Here is a 25,880-nt window from a genome sequence, read left to right as displayed (position 1 = left end):
GCATGGCCTATAAATAAGGGCGAGGAGACGGCGGTGGTCCGCCATTTCGTGGACGACGGGTGTGGGAGAGCATCTGTCGGTGCCAGGCGCGAGGGGACCAGGAAGACCCAGCTGGGGGTGTGTGGATTTGAGCCTACGCGTTTCTAACCCGAGGTCTCGGTAAGTGACCAGCGACTAAAGGAATGAGGTGGGAAATGGGCCTTAACGGGACCGAAGTGGGGCCAGGCCCAATGGCGGCGCCGGATTGAGACAAAGAGACGCTGCCGCCATTTTGTGACGTTCAGCACGGGGCGGTGGCGGGGGCCCCCGGCCCCTCGGAGGATATATCCAGGTCTCAAAGTGGAGGTGTTTTTAACTCTTCACTGGGGGCGTGAACCGGAAAGTGAGATTGCCCGAGAGTTGAGGCGAAGGAGGACTCGGTAGTCCGTCGTACTCCGGGCCGCGGCTTTTCAATTTATGGCGCCTTTTTTTTTTTAGGCCCCGCGTTTTCTTAGGTAGCTGCTCATGATTTTTTTCCTCAAGTCAGTAATCAAGATTGGGCCTTTCGATCCATCCCTAGTAAATGATTTCTGTACTCATCTTCATTTTTATGTTCTTTTAACTTGTTATAGTCTGAACCCAATCACTTTTATTTTTTTAAACCGCTCTTCCTTGAGCTGTTTTGTTCTTGTAGCTCTTTGCATTAATACGTAGGCCTGTAACTGGTCACGGTAAAGTTTTTGGAAAAAGGAAAAGAACCCATTTCCCGGCAATGGTTTGGTCTCATAACTCTCCTGGGTGCAGGGTGGGGTCACACAAATAGGATGTGTCTGGACTGGCTTGTTTAATTGGATAAGCCCAGAGAGAGAAGAAAGTGGTTCTTGAGCTGAGTTCTTGGACTGGCTGCTCTTTTATGCAGTTGATACTGGCCTATAAGTTGATTAGATTCATTGCTGAGACGACTTCGTAAGTACTTAAGATTTATCAAAGCCCCCTAAGTGCCTAAATTCTTGTATAACAACTTTTTTCCCCTGAGGTGAATTAACGTAAGATTCATTTTAAAGTGCACAATTCAGAGGTTATTAAGTACATTCGCAATGTTATGCAGCTACCATCTCTCTAGTTCTAACCCGTTTTATACCCCCTAAGGTGACCCGTACACATAAGCAGCCACTTCCCTTTTGTCCTGTCCCCTTTTCCTCCACCAGCCCCTGGTAGCTACTGATCTACTTCTGGATTTACTCATTTTGGATATTACACATGTACAGAATCGTAATATGTGCACTTGTGTGTCTGGTATCTGTAACTTAGCATGCTTTCAAGTTTCATCCACGTTTGTAGCATTTATGGGTACTTCATTCCTGAATAGTACTCCATTGTATGGATAATATATTTTGCTTATCCACTTACCTGTTGCTGGACATTTGGGTTAACACTTTTTGGGTGTTGAGAATAGAATGAGGTACATCTTTTAATAACAAGTTTGTCTTGCTGCTTGAGGAATGAAGCTGGTTAACTTCTGGCCTGTGAAGGCACATTAGTATCACGTTTCTAGTGGTTTGTCTTCAGCGAGTTGTATTTGCTTTTGAGTAGGCTGTCCTACTTTTCTAGGTGTTTTCTGTTTAGTTTTTTAAGATTAATTTGAAATAGGTAAAGTCCTTAACTCAGTTTCCACTTTGTGGTAAATGCTCCTCCAGTGTGTTGTTTCCCCTCACTCTTCAAGGAGGCTTTTTTTTTTTCTTAGGCAATCTGTGCTGGCTTCCATGCAGTTATCGGTAACTGTTTAAAGGGTAGTGCTTTTAGTGTTGGGGGGTTTTAGTATTTTTGAATTCTTTCTTAAGGATCTGTTTTTCACTGTGTGGATTATGATATTTGGGGGTTTTTTTTTGTTTTTTTACAGAAATGCATCGTGATTCCTGTCCGTTGGACTGTAAAGTTTATGTAGGTAATCTTGGAAACAATGGTAACAAGACTGAATTGGAACGAGCTTTTGGCTATTATGGACCACTCCGAAGTGTGTGGGTTGCTAGAAACCCTCCTGGCTTTGCTTTTGTTGAATTTGAAGATCCTCGAGATGCAGCCGATGCTGTCCGAGAGCTAGATGGGAGGTAATTTATTGATTAATTTATACTAATGATAAATAATGTTGATCGTGTTTTAATATTTAAAATCTCTAGGATACGTGGCTTGTAGATGGCTTCTTGGCTATCTGAAATTGATGTTACTGGAGATTTACATAAACCTTTTCTGACAATCAAAGGAGTGAACAGTTTTAGTGTAGATACCTAGGAAAAGTTTCTTTTTATTCAGTTGGCCATTGAAGAAAATAATTTTAACGGTCAGTTCTTGGTGGGTGGATAGCTGCATATGGTTGAAACATTTTAATCTAAATGCACCACAAAGCATCAACTGTGTTGTCACCTTTGAATTGTTTCTAAAATAATTGTGGAATCAGACATTTCTCTTATGGCCACAAACTGATTGTAGGTGGATGATGGTTACGTGGGTTTATTGTACTATTATCTTTTACATGTTGGAAATAATTTTGTTTAGGAACTGTGGCTCATACAGCTATTTCCCTTTGCATTTACAATGGTCTGTTAGCTGGCTGATAAGCAACACCTGAGTCTTAACAGTGAACAGGTGTTGCCCTTCTGCTTCCTGGCATTTGAAAACCGTTGGATTTCATGAAAACAAGGAAAATAATCCTTAAGATCCAAAAATTAAAGGGTCTGAGAGTTGGCTGTAAAGCTGTAAAAAAGGTCATTATTCTAAGCAGGTTACAGAAACATTTTTCCAGGGCCCCACCTCTTGCCAGTCACTGTCCACATATGGTGAATTATCTAAACATAATGGTTGTGGACCAGTGAAAAGGTGGGAAATAACTGCCCTTTTTTTTTTCCTCCTGTTCTCAGTAGTCTTATGTGTCAAGTATTGTGTGTGATGATTGAGGGGAGAGGGAGATGTAAAATGGCCAGAATGCTTCTGTCTTAACTTACTGCTACTTACCTGGCGGGGGGCGGGGGGGTTGGGGAGGAGAGGAGACCAACGGATACACAGAGTAAGATTGGTAAACAGTTGTTGCAGCCTCAAAGGAAGAAGTCGAAACAGGATGTACAGATGAACTAGTTCTGGGAGGATGAATCCAGGCGTTTTCACACTTAAATTGCACCTGTTAACATTGAGTCCAGTGATCAGACTAACGGCAATAAAATGTAAGGAAGTTGGTTTCCTTTACTAGAAAAAATAAGGGAACTAAAACTTGCTTTGGTATTAAGGATTCTGCAGACATTAAGATGTATTTTTTGCAAAGAAGCTAGCTATAGGAGTGGGGGTTTTTTCCCCTTGCTTTAATCTCCTAGAAGGACAGTTGGGCTGCTTTAAATTTAACGTTTCTTCTCCTCCTAGAACACTATGTGGCTGCCGAGTAAGAGTGGAACTGTCGAATGGTGAAAAGAGAAGTCGAAATCGTGGCCCACCTCCTTCTTGGGGTCGTCGCCCTCGAGATGATTATCGGAGGAGGAGTCCTCCACCGCGCCGCAGGTACTTAGAGAGAGCGTGTTTAGAGGTATTGGTGTAATGGAGTAGCTAATAGGAGCAGGTATTTCTCTTAAAGTTTGTTGGTGGGTTTTAAATTTTGAGGAATCAGGTTTTTATGAAACATTTGCTGGGTGTAGTTTGGGATATGTGAGTTGTGCTGAGTGTTGGCTTGTCTTTAGGTCATTGTTCATGTTGGTAGTCAGTAACTTCTATCTTGGATCTATCTTCTAGTTCATCTTCTAGTTGCATCTTTCCAAGTCTTCCCTTATACTTCAATTTAGGCCTTTTTCCATTTCTTGACTCCATAATGACAAACATTACATTCAACTCTAGCTCTTCACAAAAATGTGTTTTCTATTAGCACGATTGTAATATTTATCAAGCAGGCAGCTGTTTTAATGTTACAACTGGTAAAGTAGAAATCATTCTGAAACTAACTTAAGTCACTGACCAATAAAGGGGGCTAAAGTAATCCCAGTCATCTGTTCTTCAAACCCAAATAGGAGAGAATGCAGTTTTTTTTATAATTGAAAATGGCATCGTTCTTGGACCAGGCAGTATTGTCTGGATGCTAACTCCACATCTCCTCAGACCTCCAAATAGTTTCTGTAGGACTGAATTTACCTCTTACAGGTGAGTGAAGTCCTAGGAGATAGGAGTTCAAAATCTTGCCCCTTTTGCTGTTTTGAAAAACAAAACACACTGTTGCCCATCATAATAAAGAGTATTTGTTAGCTAATAGATGGTTGTACTGATGGCTTGTTTTTCATTTTTTTTTTGTGCTTTTTGGTCCATCTATTAATAAAAATGAACCCCGTTACAGAGTCACCATCATGTCTCTTCTCACCACCCTCTGAGTCTGCATTAGCCAGTCAACTAGCCCTTTCAGCGTCATGTGACCAGCGCGCCCCATTCAGCTTGGCTGGTGTCGTTTCACATGACCCAGGCATGGCCAGTCGTCAGGTTGCACCGCCCTTTGGTTCCCGAGCATGCTGTTTTCTCTCAGCCTTCTCTCCAACCTTAACCAAATCGGCAGCAGCCACCTCGACCGCCCACACATTCCTGGCCAATCAGCTCAGCTGTTTATTTACCAAATGTCTTCACAACAACTACAGCAGCAGCCTTCGGCTAACAAAAAAGCAGGAAAAATCCACAACACCCCCTTCGCCAACCAACTAAATCCAACGCAACATCTGGCAAAACCTTTTCAGCAAATTCTTCCTGGCCGTCAGTCCGGCAGCCTCACCTCACCATTTCTAGCTTGTTGAAACCCAAAAACTAGTAAGTTTTTCCTGCTTATACAGTTTACTGCTGGTTAAAATAAGGAGTAAGCGGCTTAAAGTAATTCTTTTTTTCTGGATCAAAGGCTGGCTGTGCATAATTGAATGGTAACGTACATATATATATTGCTTGAATAAAACTTTTAAGGGTGATAGGGAACTCATAATGTAACTAGACCTTCAAGTGAAACTTATTTGCATGTGTGAGATGCCAAACTAAAAATTTTAATAACTCTAACAGATTTAGCTTTCCTTTCTAGCAAAAATTTGTTGAATCCTATCACCTTTAAATGGTTTTACTAACAGTTTTCAAAATTTTTAAATTATGGGGGTGAAGTGGGCCAAGCTAAGGTAATTTTGATAAGCCTAAACACACTCTTAAATGTGATGATCACAAATGCAGTTCTAATGTAGCACTTAATGGCATCAGTATTTACACCTAGCGCGTTTTCACAAAATTACACTATCCACCTGGTACCTAAGTCTTGTCATGGACTTGCAGGTTTGCATGGGTTCCAAATACTGGTTTATGGTACTGTTTTTGGAACTACTTGTGGGACTACATTTTGGTGTGGTGTTTGGGTAGTGAAGTTAGTTTGACATGAAGTTTTGCATTGGACAGATCTGCTGTGAAGCATTCTTTGTTAAAGTGAATCCATGGTTGGAATACCTGCTTTTCACTTGAGCTTTTGGTTCCTTAATCCTTCTGTGCCTTTTTTTTCTTTTCTTTTTTTAAAAAAAATTTTTTTTTATTTTTTGGACGATGGGTGCCAGTTCTTCGGCACATTCACTGGGCCCAACAGTGAGATTGAAAAGTTGGGAAATGCCTCACGCCATAAATGCTAATTGACAATTGGCCTAATTTCCCTGTTTTCTGCTTTTAGATCTCCAAGACGGAGAAGCTTCTCCCGCAGCCGGAGCAGGTGAATAACCTTTTTTGGGGGCCACATTCTCAGAAGTGGGAGTGTCTGTGCTATTCCTAAGCTGTTTCCCAAATGACTTGGTTAATGGTGATAGACCTTGACTTCAGTAATGAATCAACTGGCATAGCTTTTAGCTTTCAGAAACTTCTCTTATAAGTATTTGTTGTGTATAATCCTGAATGGCACTGTTTTTCTTTTCCCTCTGACTTCAGGTCCCTTTCTAGAGATAGGAGAAGAGAGAGATCACTGTCCCGGGAGAGAAATCACAAGCCGTCCCGATCTTTCTCTAGGTCTCGTAGGTAAGATCTTTAATGACCTGAGCCATTTAAGACCTTGCATACATAATGTATTAAAAGTAGAAATAGGTCTTCTTTTAAGCCACTTGGATAAAAATTTTACAACTTTTTCCCATAAAAATCTTTTGATGTTTTGTCAGAGTGTAACGGAGTTACAGGTGTAACTTCTGTTTTTCTGTTTATCAGCCGATCTAGGTCAAATGAAAGGAAATAGAAGACCAGTTTGCAAGAGGAGTGGTGTACAGGAAATAACTTCATTTGACAGGAGTATGTACAGAAAATTCAAGTTTTGTTTGAGACTTCATAAGCTTGGTGCATTTTTAAAATGTTTTAGCTGTTCACATTTGTTTGTCTCTTGGAACAGTGACACATAAAGATGTAATTCTCTATGGTTTGAAATGGATCATATGAGGCATGTAATATCAAGAATTGTTACTTTACAATGTTCCCTTAAGCAAAATTGAATTTGCTTTGAATTTTTAGTCTTGCACAGACTGATAATAAACCTCTAACTCCTGCCCAGCTAAAGTGTGATGTTTAATATTACGGAAACAAAACTGGCAAAAATTGAAAAGACTCTGTAGCTGGGATATGGTATGCAGCTGTAGTTAAGCGGTCTTTAAAAGCTGCTGTGAACACAAGCCAGCAGGTAAAAATTAAAGCTGCACCCTTAAACTAGATTAGAGGTTTAAAAATTCCACTAGTCTTCACACCGGACAAGAGGTTGTCCAGTGGGTTTAGAATCTAAGAAGTTTCAAGAAAGTTAGTTTACCTTCTGTGATTGCTGTATATGGATACCTAGCTCTTTGTAATATTATTTGGAAATTTGAGACTATTCAAGATACCTATGTCCTGCCAGTTTAAGGGTACATTGTAGAGCTGAACTTTGAGTTACTGTGCAAGATTTTTTTTTTCATGCTGTCATTTGTAATATGTTTTGTGAGAATCCTTGGGATTAAAGTTTTGGTTACAAATTGTTGTTTAACCTGAAAGCCTGTTTTTCCTTGCAAAACTAAAATCTGAGCTTGGTACCAATCAAGTCCAGGTATAACATTCCTATTGGAAGCCATACTTACATTTTCTTGTAAAGTGCTTTTGAAAATAAAATATTAACCTAATTGTGTAATAGTTGAACCCACTATTACCATATTTCTTGTCCCATAGAAGGCAGTTGGTTACACAAATCTTATTCTGTAAGAAACACAATTTGAGGCTTTTGAAGTGAAGGAAATTTTTGGTTGTCCACCTAAGCGATGATACATTTTTAGGAGTAGAAGCCAGTTCAAAGTCCTTGATATTCAGTGACCAACATTTTAAAATATATCCACCTGATACATTATAATCCAAAGTTGCTGGTTTAAAAAAAAAAATTAGCATGAATACGTTCCACAAAGCTTTTAAAAATTGCTTCCATTTTATATAATTTGAGGTGTTGCATGGGGATTCTAAATTGATCCATCATGATGTGAAATTCACTATATGGTTCAAATGTAACAGTGCAGAATTGAATATGGAGGCATGCATAACCTTCCTCTTAGAAATCTAGAGGAGTTGTAATTTCAAATTTTTGTGCAATTAGATTAAATCATAATGCAACAGTCTTTTGGCTTAGTTTCCTTAAATGTGCTGTTTAAAGATAGTTTTGGATTATGCTGTACTGACATTAATATGAAAGATAAGTCATTATATTAATCTATAAGGATGTTTTATAAGATGCAGATCCCAAACAAATTATTTCCAGTGGTCCTTCTTCACCCTTCATGCACATATCAAGGGAGGGAGAGTCCTGGGTGTCAGAGGGGGAGAATTGGTGTCAGTGGAGTTAAGTATGAGCCTCGTTACAGAAGATACTTTTAAGACTGGCTATTGACTTACTGGGAGCTCGGGCTTTGGGCCTTTGTCTTCTGGCATTTCATAGCTTAAAACCTTTGTTGGGGTCAAGCAAGGCAAGATAGCTAAGAATTCATGGAAGTAATTCGGTACATCAATATTACACTGCTCTTATAAATCTACATGGGCATTTTTGGCAGTATACAACTTGCAGAGACTTAAATTGGAAGGGTTTCTGTAAAAAGGATAGTGGATTGTAGCTATAAAGTGGCTAATACAGACCTGATATTAAAATTAACCTCTAGGATTTATCCTTAGGGTCCAAATTTGCAATCACTTTAACCAGAAACCCTAGCACAATTTTATGGCTTGTTTAAAAATATGGAAGATAGAAATCGTTAAAACCTTACATTCTGGCTATTAAAACGTTCTCTACTGTAATTTCTGAAATTAACAAGTCCCGTTGGCCAGTTTTGTCTTGCATTCTCAGTTGAATATGATACTGAAAGTAGTCACAGAAAGTTTGACTTGTGGTGTAATGATTACAGGTGTTCACTAGAGGTCACTATTAATACTTGGTGATAATTTAAGGAACATATCTAAGGATTATAGTTGGTTTTTATGCTTTCAAGAATAGTTAATATTCTGTGGTTCTCAGTTCATTGTGGGTTATTTCTGACCTCCATGTCTTAAGCAGAAAGGTAAAGACAAAGATAAATTAGCCAGAGAAATTTTATTTTTATGAGATGTAGATACCTTTTATCTACTGTTTCTATGGCTTTTTACAGTTCCTTAAAAGATCATGTGATCAGTAGATGGCATCACCACCTTTTAAGACTCACGCATGTCTGGATGGAAAGTCCTGGTTGCTTTTATTGTAGAGTTATAGTTTATATTCTTACAGTGCTTTATCAGGAATGGACTTTTCCAGGCCTACTGACTCATTTTTCCATCCCTGGTTATATAGGAACCACTGGTTTAGTACTTTGTATTAGTGTGCTTTTATTTTCAGAATCCCCAACATGATTTAGTTGTCAGACCTGGTTGGTGGTAATGTCTTCCAGTTGTATATTTTTGTACTAGACTGTTGCCTTCTGGTTTTCCTTTTTTTTTTTTTTTGAGAATATGGAAGATTTTTATAATTAAAGTAGCTGAAGAAAAACTGGGTTGGAGTATATTTTTATCAAAACATTCTGATAGTGTTGAATTCAATTTTATATGTCCACACAAGTTCTCTTCATCTTTATTAAATTCGTTGGATACTTCAAACAAATTCAGCTGTATACAGCACACTTTAGAGAAGATAGAAAATTTGAAAGAGATATTGAAAATTTGTCTTGATAAACCTGGTATAACTGCTTAATTTTGTTGTACAAATTTTTGCTTATTGGAATTGCAGAAATTCATAATATGGTATTCTCATCATTTTGTATCCCAGTTCTTCCTCTAACTACCTGGATGGAAGATGTGACAACAGCCAAAATGTTTCCCAGACTAATACATGAAATACATGTGTAGAACATTACTTCTCATCCTTAGTTTTTCCTTGGTTCTTCTCTGACATACATAAAACATTGTATTATATGATTATTTTACTAAAGTCTTAGAATCTGGCCACTTAGTGCCTTAGCTGTTAGTACATGTATGTACTTGGTCTTGAAGTGAAAATCTCTGGAAACATTGATACTTAGCTTCCTTGATAGTCTCATTTGGAGAGGTCCTGAGATGGAGAATATTTCCTTTATTTCCAGAGCAAAATTACACCTTCCAGAAAAGTAGTCTGTAGGTGACTTTTCCCCTCTTTTTGAAGTCCTATTCACTTGTGAATTGGCATTTTTTCTTCAGTACATAACTCATTCAGATTTCATTTGGGGGCAACTTAGCATTCTTTAGAGGTCATTTTTTTTTTTTTGTGGTACGCAGGCCTCTCACTGTTGTGGCCTCTCCCGTTGCGGAGCACAGGCTCCAGACGCGCAGGCTCAGCGGCCATGGCTCACGGGCCCAGCCGCTCCGCGGCATGTGGGATCTTCCCGTACTGGGGCACGAACCTGTGTCCCCTGCATCGGCAGGCAGACTCTCAACCACTGCGCCACCAGGGAAGCCCTAGAGGTCATTTTTTTGTTAAGTCCCAAAACCTCAAATCAGAGCCAAGAGGGAAAGTTGCTGAAAAACTGCTTAATGAATGCTGCCTTGGAGGGGGGTGGAGGTGGCTGTTTGTATTGAACATTTGGAAAGAGGAATGGAAATGCTCAGTATATCATCATCAGTATATCAAGTTTTGAGAGCTGAAAGTTATTTTTGAGAGAATAACTCCCGCAGGAAACAATTTCTAAATCCTTTTAAACTTAGGCAGCTAGTACTTTTAACCCAATCCAGCTGGCCCTCTGCCACCAGAATTTTTTATAATGAGAATTTATTTTTAGTTTAGATAAAATCCATGTTAAGCTTCAATAAGAGTGCTTTGCAAATAAATACAAATTGGAATGTTGATTTGTTATTTAATCCTTTTCGTATCACACCTTCCCCACATGGTAGTCTATGACACAGGCATTTAATGGGGAATGGGGTACAGTGATAGGGCATAATACCAGCTCAGTATCTCAAAACCGGTAATATTTGACTTGTGTTCAATATTAGGATGTTGAGACCTTGAACTAAATGTAAGTTCACCCCTGTTTTAGATTAGGATAAGTTAAGAGGTGTTGGTTGTAGGGCTTTTAAATACCCTAAGAGAAAGGCTCTTGGATCTTGAGGTGGCAAATAATCTTGAGAGTGCTTTGTAAAGCCCCTTACCTAGAAGTGGAAAACGAGTGAATTGAGTCAGATGGTAAGGGCTGTGTACTAAAGGCAGAGCTCGCAGTTAAAGGCTATGTGAAGAATGAAGTGAAGAAGTGAGTGTGAGTACCTTAATCATAAAGTAGAAGAGGGCAGGAGTACATAACTGCTTGGCGGTAAAAGTGAAAGGATTCTAAAACCATGAATTTACACCAATTCCAGTTTAATGATTTTTTGACTTTCCTTCAGCCCTATTGCCATTACAAGCAGTGTGGGATAATTTGTCCAGCTTTAGTACTGGCAGGAAGGCCAAGAAGTTGGGAGTGTTACTGCCCTAATGAAAAGGCTGGCTCATGTGTCCCAGCTGTCTGGGGTTTAATGGGGACAGGAAATTCACTGAACTGGCAATCCTGGTTGGTTTTCAGTTGGCAATGTATAGCAGTCCGTTTGAAATGAAAGTGGCTTCCAGAAGTGAGGTTGGAAGTAGAAGTTGCCCACTTTGTAAACAGAGTAGGTGAACACTGATAGTTCGGAGAGGGCTAAGAAAGTAACTTCCTTTTCAGGTGCTGGAAGCTCGGGTGAAAACTGGTGGAGTAGTCAGGAAGTTTAAAAACAATTTTTTTTGCCCCATCTCTGCCCCACCATGCCTACTCACTCTGGCCAGCTATATCGTCCAGGAAAGGAAGTTTTGTTTTTGAGTGCAGCTCTGCCAAACACTATCCTTTTTCTTACGTAATGCTTAATCACTTGGGAGGTGAGTATCCCTGTTAAACAGAGGGCAGAAAAGCTCCTCATACATAATTCCTCATCCTACCAAGCAAGTACGAACACTCTTGGACTTATTGACGATTCGAGGTGATTTTTTTTGACTACGGTGGTGAAAAAGCAATAGGCTTAAACTATGAATTTTGATCTCCTTGGCTAGTGATGTTTGGCAGTATACTTTTTTTTTTTGCTGTACGGACGCGCAGGCCCAGCCGCTCCGCGGCATGTGGGATCCTCCCCGACCGGGGCACGAACCCGCGTCCCCTGCATCGGCAGGTGGACTCAGCCACTGCGCCACCAGGGAAGCCCCGGCAGTATACTCTTGGTGCAGGGGCAGCAAGCCAAGCAGTGGCTCCCAGTCAGCTATGTGATCACGAGAATAAACGACAAATACACTTAAAAAGCATTCTGGACTCATACACCCAATTTTGTTTTTCGCTTTCTGTATTCAGTGAGTTACATGAGAGATTCAGTACTTTATGTTAGATGATTTTGCCCAACTGTAGGCTAATGTAAGTGTTCTGAACACGTTTAAGGTAGGCTAGATTAAACTGTGATGTTGGTAGGTTAGATGTGTTAATTAAATGTGGTTTTGACTTGTATTTTCAATTTATGACTGGTTTATCAAGATGTAACCCCATCATAAGTTGAGGAAGATCTGTAGTGTATTCAGCACTGAGACCATACTTGGTTTTCTGCTCACTGCATTTTTATTTTACAACCCAATCATAAGATGCCACTTAGTGACTGTCATGTTTATGGTAAAAGTAAATTGTACAGACACTGGAGAAGACTTACCTCCTTTCTAGAGGTAACTTGTTAAATTTGTTTTCTAGAAAGTTAGGCATACTGTAATGAGCAAGTATTTATACAGCTAAAATGCTAATCTTGGCTTTATCCTTATTACACATTTGAAGCATGCACATCTGAGGTTTATGTACATGTCATCTGGGCAAGTACCACAACTGTTAGGCAGTCAAGGTATTTCTTGCCAAAGGCCTACCTGGCTTAATTTAATGACTAATGCTTAATTTAATGACTAAAATGTCACTGTCAAGGATGACAAAGCTGTGCTAATGTGGATGGGTTGACATTGATTCCGTCTGTCCATGTTCACTATTAACCTTGTGTCATGGGCATGCTTCAAAGCTATGACTAGTTGCTATGGCAACTCCGGTCTCCTGGTCTTGACATCACCCTTATAGGAATGTGGGAACATTGGTGAGTATTGCATTTTATATGAGGACCGGTAAACATCAAACTTACATTTGGGGCCTTTTAATTTTTTCAACTTTATAGAGAAAAGTGCACACTTTTTTTTCTTTTCTTTTTTTTTTTTTAATGGAGTCTTAGAACACCCCAGAATTCCATGGCCAGACAAGGCTGTTGCAGAGATGAACACACCTTCTCTGGTTTCAAAAGTGGGTGGTTGAAGTTAATGCAGCATTTCTTAGTTGCTGGAGGAAGAAAATACTGGTTAAGCAGGTACATTCAAGTGATCAATTAGATTTTGACAGTGGACCTGGTGATTAAAGCTATTGAATTGCCTTCAGCAGCTGCAGCCTATTGACCTGGAAGAACACTCCATTCCTTTCCTCAAATGATTTGGATTCTCATAGAGGTGAATGGAAAGAAGGGTTTTTTTAAGTGCATCATCCAAGATTGGTTCCTGAACCAGGGCCAACTTTTTGGACTTGACAGCAGGTGACAAGAAGAAAATAATTTAAAAGGGTATATCAGTAATACGGTGAATGTACTCATCCTAGTATAGAGAAGGCTGGACAAGTTGTCCAAGGTCACAGCCCAGGAGTGATTGAGCTGTAATGGTGTAACCCAAGTTGCAAGACCACTTAACTGGAAGTGGCCTTAGAGTCCATAGTCCCAGTTCTATGTTTAGAGATGAGAAGGTGGATTTGCCCAAGGTCACGCAGGGGCACCATGGCAGAGCTGGAACAAGGATTGCCCCAACAGCTAATGAAGTGCTAGTTCAGGGAGGAGTATAATGTTAAGGCCTTCAGGCTTTGAAGCCAGTAGCCAGGGTTTGAATCCTGGCTTCCTCACTTATAGCTCAATGACCAGCTGCATAATTTTTGACACTTCCATTTTTCTCATCCATAAAATGGGTAATAATAGAAAATAATTACCTCCTGAAAATATCTTGAGAACACAGTGATGTGATGCATATATGGCACTCAACACAAAGTGACACTGCTCAGTAAGCATTAGCTGTTATGTGGCAGGCTAACACTGGTATGCAGTAAGCACTCAAGGAATGGCTTTTAAGCAAAACTGACCCATTTTGGTGCTGGGCAAGCAAGAGCGCCCCCAGTGCATTCTTGCATTCCCCAGTGCATACGAAGAGTGTTTCCACTGACCCTGGTCCTTACCCACTTTTGAGTCCACTGTCCAGTTTGAGTTGAAGGGGCATGGATTTGAGGGGTCCAAGGTCAAGAGGGACATTTGTGGTAAAAGGGGTCTGGGCAGATTTCAAGAAAGGGGTTTCTGAAGTCACAGGGATAGGCAGGTGGGAAGGATAAGATGAAGGATTAAAACCGCTAGATGGCTCTTTAAAAATGGGTTTTGACATTGGCCCAGCCTGTATTCAAATTTCCATCTTCTGGCTGTGTGTCTGGGACAAGTCACATCTTAATTTCTTATTTGTAAAGTTGGGGATAACAAAAACACCTCAGAGGGCATTAAACTGGTCACTCTTTGTTCATGTCTGGTATTTTCCACTCTTTGCTGGAATCACATGGGGGAACTTTTGAAAACTAATACCTGGGCCCAGCCTCCAGAGGTTATGATTTAGTTTGTCTGGGCTGGGAGCTTGGTATCGGAATGCTTTAAAAGTTCCCCAGGTGATTCTAAGGAGCAGTCAGGATTAAGACCTGTTTCTGATCCCACAGTAGTCCTGTGGGTCTGTCTCCTCCCTATGCCAGTTCTCCCAGGCCTCCCCGTATATGGAGCAAGGCACATCCCTGTTCTTTCCCTGCTGGGAAAGGCAGCTCTGGTTCTGTTCTGTATAGAGGCTGTGAAGCCGGATTGAAAACTCCTAGCATTCCCTGGGTGCTTGCCTTGGTGTCACCTAGCCGCTGGATGAGATTGCTTTCACCAGAAAATGCTTTGTTCCTTCATTTATCAAGCTGGTTGCTGGTGCTGGGGTTATCCCTTGAGCAAGGTGTGGGAGAGAAAATGTAGACCAGAAAGGGAGCTGAAATTGAATTACCGTGCGCTGAGCACACATATGGTGCTTTTTCTCATCAACTCTGTGATGCTGGGGTTCTCTCTCATTTACTCAAGAAGCTCAGACAGGGAGAGTGGTCTCAACCATATCAGACTGGGGCCCCCTTTCTGTAAAAAAAAAAAATTTTGAAATGATCCTTCACTAATCTGAAGTGAAACCCATTTTCTACACTATTTAAAAACAAACAAGATGAAGCCTTTAATATAAAAAAGGAAAGCAGTTTATAAAATATTATGTATTTCTGTATATTAGGCATGACTGCTAGAAGACATAAGAAGTCAGATGCTTGAACCCACTTGAAGCTATTCCATACTTGCCCTATAAGAAAATTAAGAGTGAAGGCACATATAGACATCAGAATAAAGACTACAGTCAGGGGGGTTTCCCTGGTGGCGCAGTGGTTGAGAGTCCGCCTGCCGATGCAGGGGACACGGGTTCGTGCCCCGGTCCGGGAGGATCCTGCATGCCGCGGAGCGGCTGGGCCCATGAGCCATGGACGCTGAGCCTGCGCTGGGCCCATGAGCCATGGACACTGAGCCTGCGCTGGGCCCATGAGCCATGGACACGGAGCCTGCGCGTCCGGAGCCTGTGCTCCGCAGTGGGAGAGGCCACAACAGTGAGAGACCTGCGTACGGCAAAAAAAAAAAAAAACTACAGTCAGGAAGTAATGATAGATCAGACTTATTTGAATGATAGGAGAGAGGGAGAAATAAGCTTAACTGAAGTAGGGATAACATGCCAAGACAAATAGACTGCTGAATTGGAGAAATGAGAAAGTACAGTATTCTCACAAATGAGCTGGGCCTTAAAACTATAATGTCAAAAAATAAACTCACAACGGGACTTTCCTGGTGGTCCAGTGGTTAAGACTCCACACTTCTTTTCCGGTCAGCAGCCTGAGGTGACCTCTAAAAATGGTTCGCTATTCACTTGACCCAGAAAACCCCACAAAATCATGCAAGTCGAGAGGTTCAAATCTTCGTGTTCACTTTAAGAACACTCGTGAAACAGCCCAGGCCATTGAGGGTATGCATATCCGAAAAGCCACCAAGTATCTGAAGGATGTTACCTTAAAGAAGCAATGTGTGCCATTCCGTTGTTACAATGGTGGAGCTGGTAGGTGTGCCCAGGCCAAACAGTGGGGCTGGACGCAGGGTTGGTGGCCCAAAAAGAGTGCTTAATTTTTACTGCACATGCTCAAAAATGCAGAGAGTAATGCTGAACTGTAGGGCTTAGATGTAGATTCTCTGGTCATTGAGCATATCCAGGTGAACAAAGCCCCCAAGATGCGGCGCAGGACTTACAGAGCTCATGGTCGGATCAACCCATACATGAGCTCTCCCTGCCACATTGAGATGATCCTTACTGAAAAATAACAGATTGTTCCTAAATCAGAAGAGGAGGTTGCCCAGAAGAAAAAGATATCCCAGAAGAAATTGAAGAAACAAAAACTTATGGCCTGGGAATAAATGCTGCAAAAAATAAATGCAAATAAAAGTAAAAAAAAAAAAAAAAAAAAAGACTCCACACTTCCACTGAAGGGTGCACGGTTGGATCCCTGGTCGGGGGAACTAAGATCCCTCATGCTGCAAGGCCAAAAAACCAAAACAAACAAACAAAAAAACCAAACCTCACAACATGGGGCAGGGGGAGGGGAGTAAATTAAAAAGTACCTATCCCATGGGGTTGTTATGAAGGTTTAAGTGAATTAATACATGAAATGTGCTTAAAACAGTTCCTGGCACTTAAACACAGTTTAAGTATTAAATAGTATATATCCTTTGATAGAAGGGGAATGACAATTAGAAAAAAATTTAGTGCAAATGCACAGGGTAAAGTACTCAATTACTTCTAGACAGTGGCTTTATTCCATTTAATCATTCTTTCTTTAATGGCTTTATGCAGGTGCTTTTAATATTTTCTACCTGTAGTTGGTTCAGACCCGTGGGCATGGGTAATTCTTTGTATACCAGACATCGAGTACCTCTGTCCCCTTCCCCTAAAGTCAGTTAGCTCCCTGGCCAGTGTGACCACCATAAAAAAAAAAAAAAAATCAGTTCCCCAGGCACCCACTAGGAGGCAGTACTGCCCTGTTGAGAATACTAAGCCAAATTCTTTGCCTGAGGTCACATACCTGTTTAGTAGAATTGCATCTCCACTGACTCCAAAGTCTTTTTTTCCACTATGATAGTAACAATAAAGATAGTAATAAAGACAATAGTGATAATAATTAGCATTCCTTGAACTCATGCCAGCATTTTACTAAATGTTTTACATATATATACCACCAGCTCACTTAAAACTCACCATTTGAGGGCAGTTTCTCATTTTGCAGATGAAGAAACCAAGGCTTAGGTCCAAGACCCATGTTAAGTGTTCTGCGTAGAAGAGGTTGCACTTGAGCTAAGTGTTGAAGAATGGGATTGGCATAGAAAGCTGGTTATATAAAGAAAAAAACCACATGCATAAAAGCAAAGGCATGAAACTTCAAGATTTTACATGGACTGACAACTTTAAGACCCCATGAATTTATTCAGGGTTTAGAATTGGAGATTGGTAGAAAGTCAGAGCTAGAGGGGAACTTAGAGTTCATCAGGGATTGGTGATTTTCAAACTTGAAAACTAGCCAAATCTTTTTGGAATGAAATCTTATATATAATAACTATAAAATATATAAAACAATTTAAATGATATTGTTATAAAAAGTGTAAGTTCTAGTAGATAATATTCACTTATAAAGATAGGAAAAATAATGTTGTTTTGATGAATGCGGTATTAGATTGACCTCAGAACCCAGTTTTTCCTGTTTTGGTTGTACAGAGAAGTGAATATAATAGGTAACATTTTAAAACACCTCATTTTGCAATCCCATAAGTGACAGGATAGGAAGGTCTACCCCAAAACCACCTAGAAACACAGATTCACTTCAGTATATTAATAGCCATATGGTTGAACGGGTTTAATGTTTAAAAAAATATTTTGAAAAATCATTAGATACACATGTATATATTTTAAACAAACAAATGTCTGTGAGACTCCTGTAGCACCATGTGAGAATTCCTTATGCTGCCCTCGTCTTTACTCTGCAGACAAAGAGCCTGAGGTGAAGGGACAGGGGAGTGAGTTGCTCAGACTCATGGGGCCCAGCTAGGGCCATCTCTGGGCACTCAGCCTCCTGAGTCCCAGCCCAGTGCTCCTTCTGAGAGACCAGTCGACATCTGGTGTGGCAGCATGCCACAGCCTGGCTGTACAACCCCTCACCTGAGAGGGCCCTTGGCTGCTTGCCCATCTCCCTGGCAGATAAAGCCTCAGACAGAGGGCAAACAGTACCTGGCTCCAGGAGTCAGTGCAGGTCTGATTCATGCAGTGGTTTGTGCCTGTGCCAGCCATGAAGGCTGTCTCCTGATCCTCTGCTCATTTTCATCACTTCCCTCACTGTGGCCAGACTGGGACTCTTGAGCAACAGGCAGACACCTGTGAGCTTGGGAATGGTGTTGGCTCTTTTAAGGAGGGTTTTCCAGGCCACAATGGGACTTGTCTGTCCCATACCCCTGGGCAGCTCAGAGCATTGCCCCATCAACGTCAGTTTCAGTATCAGGGTGGGGCGGCATGATGGGGTGGGGTGCTGTGTTACCAGGGCGCAGACACATTGGCAGCAGATGGTGCCTCTGGAGCATGGGAGAACAGGTGGGCTACCTACCACCAGGATTTCAAAAATACCATTTATCAGCATTTGCCTTTTGAAAGATGCAATTTGCTTACAAATGGCAAGACATTTAAAAATTTAATTTGCTCTTTTTTTCAGAGAAGCATATTAAGTCATTATTAGGAGATTTTTTCTTTTTTTTTGTGGTACGCGGGCCTCTCACTGTTGTGGCCTCTCCCATTGCGGACCACAGGCTCCGCTCGCGCAGGCTCAGCGGCCATGGCTCACGGGCCCAGCCGCTCTGCGGCATGTGGGATCTTCCCAGACCGGGGCACGAACCCACGTCCCCTGCATCGGCAGGTGGACTCTCAACCACTGCGTCACCAGGGAAGCCCTAGGAGGTATTTTTAATCACAGTATATTAGCATTTTTGTTTACAGAATGCATTCTGTTGCTACTGAAGAGAATACCATGAGCAAGCAATGTTTTTATACAGAAACAAATGTTTTAAAAGTAGGTTCAGACACTGAAACCTTTGGCTAGACACAGGCTGTTATTTAATAATAAATTAACCTGACCTTGACTCAGAACAGGTGCCCCAGAAGCAGGTTCGTAGAGTATCGCTCTGCTGGGAAAGGCTCTTCTTCGAGGCTCTATGGTCACGTTGCAGGAGAGGGAGAAGGTTCTGCTTTCTTCCAGAGTTGAAGGGATGACCTTGATCAAATCGTTGTGCATTTGTATACCCGCTCCTGGCACGTCACCGTGGCCTCTCGTGACAGTGAAGCCTTTGACTTCTCTGGGAACTCAGTACCCACAGCTAAGAAGTGGGAGCTACACTGCTTCCCTTCCAGGCTTGTTGGGACAAAACCTGAGGTAACGCGTGTAAAGCTTCAACAACTCTGCCTGGCACAAAGGAAGTCCCAAAAGTTGCCAAGCTCAGCGTTTTTCACATGAGCTCTACTCCATCCCCTTTAATTACTCATTTTTAATTCAAAGGTAATCCATGATGTGGTAGAAAAAAGAGAGAATACATAAACAAAAAAAGGAAGAAAGGGACCCAATAGTTTCTGGTTTTCCTAAGTTTTTTTCTATCCTGTTTTCTTTATTCTGTGTGCTCGGAATGGGAAGTGTCCTCATTTGTGTTTAGGGAGTGTTAGAGAGGTGATATCATGGCCCCACTTTGCAAATGAGGAAACTGAATCCAGAAAGAAGAAGTGCCTTTCCCAAGGTCACGAAGACAGTAGGAACGTTAAGTCAGGTTTGAAACCCACAGCCTGTGAGTCCGAGCCCAGCACTCGTTTCAGGACCAGGAGGGGCCTCAGAGGTGCCGTGCACTGAGGTGTCCACAGGTGAGTCTCAGACACCTGCTCCTGAACCCCCATGTGTGCAGGGAGCCTGTGCCCATGATATCGTATTTCCCTCATGATGACTTGAGGTACTCAAAACCATTCCCCACTGAAGATAAATTCCTATTTTGCAGCCTGCCCAGTCCTGGGAGTGGGCAGGCTGTGAGTAAACAACTCACCTAAGTAGGTTTTTTTTTATTATTATTAATTTATTTACTTATTTTGGCTGCGTTGGGTCTTTGTTGCTGCGCATGGGCTTTCACTGGTTGTGGTGAGCGGGGGCTACTCTTCGTTGTGGTGCTCCAGCTTCTTGTTGCGGTGGCTTCTCTTGTTGTGGAGCATGGGCTCTAGGCACACGGGCCTCAGTAGTTGCAGCATGTGGGCTCAGTAGTTGTGGCTCGTGGGCTCTAGAGTGCAGGCTCAGTAGTTGTGGCGCACGGGATTAGTTGCTCCGCGGCATGTGGGATCTTCCCGGACCAGGGCTTGAACCCGTGTCCCCTGTGTTGGCAGTCTTAACCACTGCGCCACCAGGGAAGCCCTAAGTAGGGTTTTTAGGTGCCTCAGTTTTGCTTTCCCAGGGATACTGGGTTGGCACTGTCCTTAGTCTTGCAAGCACGTAAGTACTGTCCTTCTGGGCTTTTCCCTCACTTTATTTTTAAGATTTATTTTTGGGACTTCCTGGTCCGGGAAGATCCCACATGCCGCGGAACAACTAAGCCCGTGTGCCACAACTACTGAGCCTGCACTCTAGAGCCCACGAGCCACAACTACTGAAGCCCGTGTGCCTAGAGCCCGTGCTCTGCAACAAGAGAAGCCACCGCAATGAGAAGCCTGTGCACCACAACGAAGAGTAACCCCTGCTCGATGCAACCTAAGAAAGCCCGCGTGCAGCAATGGAGACCCGATGCAGCGAAAAATAAATATATATATATTTTAAATTTTTTATTTATTTTTGGCTGCATCAGTCTTAGTTGCGGCATGAGGAATCTTCGTTGCAGCCTGCAAGCTTCTCTCCAGTTGTGGCCCACAGGCTTCTCTCTAGTCGTGGTGTGTGGGTTTTCTCTTAGTTGTGGTGTGCAGGTTCCAGGGCACGTGGGCTCTGTAGTTGTGGCGCTCGGGTTCCAGAGCACGTGGGCTCTGTAATTTGCAGCCCGTAGGCTCCCTAGTTGAGGTGTGCAAGCTCAGTAGTTGTGGCGTGCAGGCATAGTTGCCTGTGGCACATGGGATCTTAGTTCCCTGAAAATGGCCCACAGTGTCCTTCCAGCTGAATTCTGACTCAGCCTCATCCACTGCTTCAGGCAGAGGCACCCCTTGATCAGATACAAGTTTGCTACACTGGGACCAAATGGCCTGCAAGGTCTTTTCCAGCACTCACTAGGACTTGCCAAGACCAGAAAAAGAATAAGGTTTTCTATAAGGATGGCAGGTCCAGACAGTCTATTTCCTGGAGGGGAAAGGAAAAATGTTAAATGCATACAGCGGCTGACAATTCATCCAAGGCGGCATCAGACTTTTTAACAGCCTTTTTGTTCTACAGCGGTCAGGCAAGTGTTAATATTTGACTAAGATTTGAATAGTCTCTGAAAACTTAGTCCTCAAACAACTCTGTTAATAGTTACTATTCCCATTGCACAGATGTGGAAACTGAAGCTTAGAGAAGGTAAATAACTTACCTCAGAGTGAGGAAATGCCACAGCCAGGACTAGAACCCAAGGCCTGACTCCTTAGGCCCAAGCTCTTCCAGCACATCTCAGCTGTGTGTATGTGCTATTAGCAGGGCTGGCATTGGGATTCACATTGATTCAGAGGCTGCATGGATACCCACGAAACCCCTGGAGGAAGCAAGTTCTTTCTCAGAGAAGGCCAGTGGGTGTAAAGGAGAAGGATGCCAATGAGAAATGAACACTGCCAGGGCCAGAAGTTGTCTGTGCAATGGCCACTGGGTCACCTTTCGTCATTCAGAGCAACATCAAGAAGGTTTTGCATAACATTTCCAGGTTGCACAATGGGGCTCGAAGTCCTATGGCTGTCTCTGGTGGGAAGAGCACAGCATTCAGAGTCTGGAGACCTGGATTTGGCTTCTGTTGGCTTCCAGCAATACTGTATTACAAGCCTGTGCACATTACTTGGCTCCTTGGGCCTTGGTCTTGTCATCTGTAAAACAGGAACATGGGGCTATTATAGGATTTAAATGGAAAAAAAACCAACAATCTTTAATGAAAGCTTCGTAGGTGCCCAGCACTGTTCACCGGCATTAACTTATTTAGTCTTCACAGCAACCCTCAGAGACTAGGTGTTATTACTGTCTTCAGGTTAAAAAAGAGGCACAGTTAAGTAACTTGCCCAGTATTACACAGCAGCAAGTGGGGAAGCTGGAATTGGAACCTAGACAGTCCATTAGATGAATAAATGAATTCTAGGGCTGGTGAATCCTAGACAACACCTTTCTGAGTGTCAAAGACTATTCAGGGTAGATGGGCCCTTAGAAGGGCCTTAGTTTAAGGACTGTTTAGCAGATAAGGAATCCATGGGTCAGAGGGTGAAAAACCTGCAGGATGTCTTGGTAAGTCTGTGGCAGAACTGAGGTGAGGATCCAGGCCTCTGGGCAGCCTTGCCTAGTCGGGGCACCCATGGTCCACAATCCTGAGGTTATGTTCTAGGAAACACAACTCAGTGAAAAAGTGCAGTCACTTCCATAATCACTAATGCAGAGAGACTCAGTGAACACTTAAGGCACTTCCACTCTCGGACACATTGTATCCATTAACCCTTTCCCAAACACTTTAAATAACACTGTTAGGAAAATGGTAATGAAAGAATAAGGCACTAGGCAATGCTGTGTGATAACACATACCTACAAAACCCTGCACTTAGAATACATACAAATAAAAGGATATACTAGAATGGCTGCCTACGCAGCAGGGGATTGGGAGTGACCTACACGGTAAAGGGGAATACATAAAACAAGAGGGGACAAGCCAGGATTAGTGATGACTGTGAGCCATCATCTGGGGAGTAGGATTGACTCATCCCACTGCACTGGAGGGCCAAAAATAAAACTGAGTAAAATAAGACACGAGATGAAATCACTTTGCCTGAAACATATTGGCTCTGGGCTCAAGGAGGAAAAGCGGGCACACATCCTGGGCTGCCTCACCAAAGGCAGAGGCCTGGAAGTGTCCCTGAGTGGAGTGAGTCAGGTCAAGGGGAGAGCCAGTTACACGTATGTCTGTGAGCTCAAGCCTACCACACACTGGTCCAAGTGGCACACCCACCCATCTCCCATGCCAACGGACTGTGCCTGGGAAGATCAGGTGAAGGAAGAGGGCATCTTCATTTACTCAGCTTGCCCACTGTAGATGGGACAGTTGGATGCAGACCTCCCCTAACAGCCCACCTGGCGACTGGAACCTCCCAGGGAAGCGGGTATCCCCTGAGCACAGAGCCCACAGTTCTGGGCTCGGGTCACAAGGTGGCAGCATGGTGAAGAAAGCTGGTTCTCAACTCCATACAGAGGATATCCAGGTTTGCCTGTGAGCACAGGAAGAGGGGGGACCATGGTCCTTAAAGAGCGAGAGTGGCTCATTTATTAAACATGAAATGAGGCAGAAGCCTGTAACTCCAGTGGCTGGGAAAGGGCATTAAGGAGAGGCAGGCATGATTTTCTAGAAAGTAGTCCTCACCCATGAACCACCACAGTGGTGAGTGACTCTGTCTGTATGTGTGTCTATAGGTGAACGTGTATGATTGAGTATGTCTGGTGTGTGTGTGTGACTAGTGTAATGCTGAGTGTGTGACTGTACATTGAGTGTGAGTGTGTGACTATGAGTCTGGGGGTGGGGGAAGAGGGAAGCAGCAGGCTCAGGTGTTGCCAGAGAGGCTAGGAGGAAACTATAAAACTGGCGATGCCCTCTTTATCAGGAAGCACTTCTGGGTCAATAAGGGCAGAGCACAAAGTTCACACAGATAGTAGTGACTGGAAGGCAGGAAGCATGGCAATGGTATTGGAGAGGCGGTGGTGGTGCTCTCTTGGGATGGGAAGGGCACATACTAAACTTCGCTTAGTTCTAGACTCAGACAATGGACTCTGGGCCCAGGTTCCAACCAGCCTGGCCATTTTCAAATGGTGCAGGTGGAACAGTTAACCTTCCTGGGCTTCAGGTTCACCACCTGTAAAATGGCAGAAATAATTGGGCCTGCCTTCCTGGCTGTGTGTGAGGATTAAAAGAGAGCTATGTATGTAATGTATGAGAAGAAGGCCTAATGTGTGATGAGTGTGTGCCTGCTGGTTGTGGAGAAAACATGAAATTATGCTATTCAAGGAGGCCCATGGACAGCCTGGTCCATAAATGCCACTAGTAAGGTCAATCTCCTGTTCTCCGCCCACCCTCGGCCTTCTGAAAAGGATCTTCCTGATGGTGCTGTGGTCCTTCAGGAAGTGGCAGTGCCCTGTCTCTGGGGAAGGGGGGAGTTTGCAGGGGACAAGCTTGCCTGGAAGAGGCTGTTAGGCCTACAACCTTCTAGATCCAACTCCAGCTGACACCGCACACTCCAGGCAGTTTAGAATATTGACTCATGCAAACTCGCGCTCAAGTTTTGCCCTTGTTTTTCCTTCTTATTAAGGACTGGGTGGAGAGCATTTGGTGTCACCAGGGATTACTTTGAAACTACCGCCTCACATTGGGAGCTGGCTTGAGTCAACTGGTCACCATGGAATTTCTTTTTTTAGTGCACAGACAGCCAAGTTACAGGCAGCTGTTGCCCCGTGCAGGGCGGAAAGTGGCCTACTGACGTAGAGCTGCCTAGCTCGTATTTCTTGGGCAAACAGATGCCGTGTCTCTCAACTCACCAATTAGGAAGCCCAGAAACTGGTTTAGAGACCACGTGTCTAGTTATGTCTAGTTATTCAGGTGGCTTCACTTGGGAAGCACTCTGAATGTCAAAGCCACAAGATAAAGGACATATATAGTAGCTGGGGGTCTCCACTTCTTAGGGGCCACCCCAGGAGGTGGTGAACATTAAGTGCCAAGTCAGCAAGGAAACTCTGTTTTGGAGCCAAAGCGTTAAAAAACACCAGCCACAAACCACTGAGGCTTTACTGAGTGCTTGTTTTGTGCAGGTTCTGAGTCTGGGGAAGGCCTCTGAGGGGAGGGGAAGCTGGAGCTGGAAATTCAAAGTAGTAGGAGGAATTACACTGGATGGGGTAAGGCCCTTCAAGAAGCAGGAATGGCATGAGCAAAGGCATTGAGGTACAAATGTATAAAGTGTGTTACAGGGAAGAGTTAGGTTAGAACAGAGAATTTACAACAATAAATTAACACACATTCATTAAGCGTCTACTATGTGCTAGACACTGTTCGAGTCACCCGGATGAAGTTGGTGACAAAACAAAAATCCCTCCTCTATGGACAGCGTAGTGAATAGCAACAATATAAATAATAATAGCTCACATTTATTGAGAGCTTACTACATACCTAGCACTGTCTTAAGTACTTTATTTACTCATTTAATCCTTAAAACATCCACATAACGTAGGTATGGTTATTATCTCTAGTCCACAGATGAGGAAGTGTTGGCACTGAGTGGTGGAGGCAGAATTCAAACCCAGAGCCCATGCTCTCACTGAGACATTCCACTACTCCACTAACCTCAGTGAGAAAGGGTGAGAGGTCAGGTTGCCAGGTAACATGGTCTGGTCTGGATGGTGTGAATGGTGGGCAGGGAGAGTAGGGATCTGGGGGCATTGTGTGCAGTCAACTGGAGAGGCATGTGGCTGTAAGGACTTGGGGGTTCAGGGGGCAGTGAATCCCTCTGGCCTCGCTGAGTAGGGGGAAAGGAGTGAAGACAGAGAAGAATCAGTAGATAAGGTCTGGGACATTCCTTAGGTCATAGTTTGTCTGGAATTAATGAACTTGGTAGAAATTATTCTGTCCTCAGCAAAGAGGACTGACTACCAGTTTACTGTGGATTATTCTTTGTATTATCATTAACTGCAAATCATGAGGGGTGAGGGGGCCTTTCTGGTGGGTCAAGTCCTGAGCCCAAAACAAAGGGGCTCTAAGGGTCTCCCAGACTTGGCCAGAAGATGTGATGATGTACGCAATGTCCAGTCTTGGTCCTTCTCTCCAAACTCCATCAGCTAATCCTCAAACCCAGTGTTCAGGTTAAGTCGCAGACCCACTCCCATTCTCCCCCATCCCCTGTCCCCTCATCTCCAGCCCTGCCCTGCAGGTCCCTTCACATTTCTTCATCAGAA

The 25,880-nt window shown here is 43.0% G+C and overlaps 1 protein-coding gene and 2 long non-coding RNA genes across 8 annotated transcripts in view; 1 reads left to right on the top strand and 2 right to left on the bottom strand.

Annotated features, from left to right (window-relative positions):
- The first annotated feature begins 10 nt into the window (after positions 1-10).
- On the top strand, positions 11-6,997 carry SRSF3 (serine and arginine rich splicing factor 3). Its single transcript, XM_004311462.4, has 6 exons — positions 11-159; positions 1,880-2,087; positions 3,388-3,522; positions 5,684-5,722; positions 5,935-6,021; positions 6,205-6,997. Exons 2-6 carry the CDS (start codon positions 1,882-1,884, stop codon positions 6,230-6,232), a joined length of 495 nt encoding a protein of 164 aa, XP_004311510.1. The 5' UTR covers positions 11-159; positions 1,880-1,881; the 3' UTR covers positions 6,233-6,997.
- Positions 6,998-12,251: 5,254 nt separating this feature from the next.
- LOC109552534 (uncharacterized) lies at positions 12,252-20,360 on the bottom strand. Of its 4 annotated transcripts, none has more exons than XR_012334485.1 (3): positions 16,940-19,970; positions 14,615-16,814; positions 12,252-12,845 (listed from the first exon to the last, which is right to left on the bottom strand). It is a non-coding gene; the product is annotated as an uncharacterized lncRNA (long non-coding RNA). The 4 variants fall into 4 exon arrangements; XR_012334486.1 differs by lacking the exon at positions 12,252-12,845 and having other exon boundaries at positions 13,055-15,257; positions 15,469-16,814; positions 16,940-19,963; XR_012334487.1 differs by lacking the exon at positions 12,252-12,845 and having other exon boundaries at positions 13,055-16,814; positions 16,940-17,068; positions 18,857-19,954.
- Positions 20,361-20,405: 45 nt separating this feature from the next.
- LOC109552540 (uncharacterized) overlaps positions 20,406-25,880 on the bottom strand; it is a 32,700-nt gene continuing 27,225 nt past the window's right edge. For all 3 annotated transcript variants that reach the window (XR_002179364.3, XR_002179363.3, XR_012334483.1), the window contains exon 3: positions 20,406-21,778. This is a non-coding gene — a long non-coding RNA (uncharacterized lncRNA). The remainder of the gene's footprint in view (positions 21,779-25,880) is intronic.

The sequence above is a fragment of the Tursiops truncatus genome, chromosome 10 (assembly GCF_011762595.2).
Source record: "Tursiops truncatus isolate mTurTru1 chromosome 10, mTurTru1.mat.Y, whole genome shotgun sequence".
NCBI lineage: Eukaryota > Metazoa > Chordata > Mammalia > Artiodactyla > Delphinidae > Tursiops > Tursiops truncatus.
This window is presented reverse-complemented; position numbering and strand designations above follow the sequence as displayed.

Bases quoted from the DNA above. Each gene is read 5' to 3' on its own strand.
- SRSF3 (XM_004311462.4), top strand. From the start codon at position 1,882: ATGCATCGTGATTCCTGTCCGTTGGACTGTAAAGTTTATGTAGGTAAT. The intron at 3,523-5,683 runs GTACTTAGAGAG...TTCTGCTTTTAG, and splicing joins AGTCCTCCACCGCGCCGCAG to ATCTCCAAGACGGAGAAGCT. The intron at 6,022-6,204 runs GTAAGATCTTTA...TCTGTTTATCAG, and splicing joins TCTTTCTCTAGGTCTCGTAG to CCGATCTAGGTCAAATGAAA.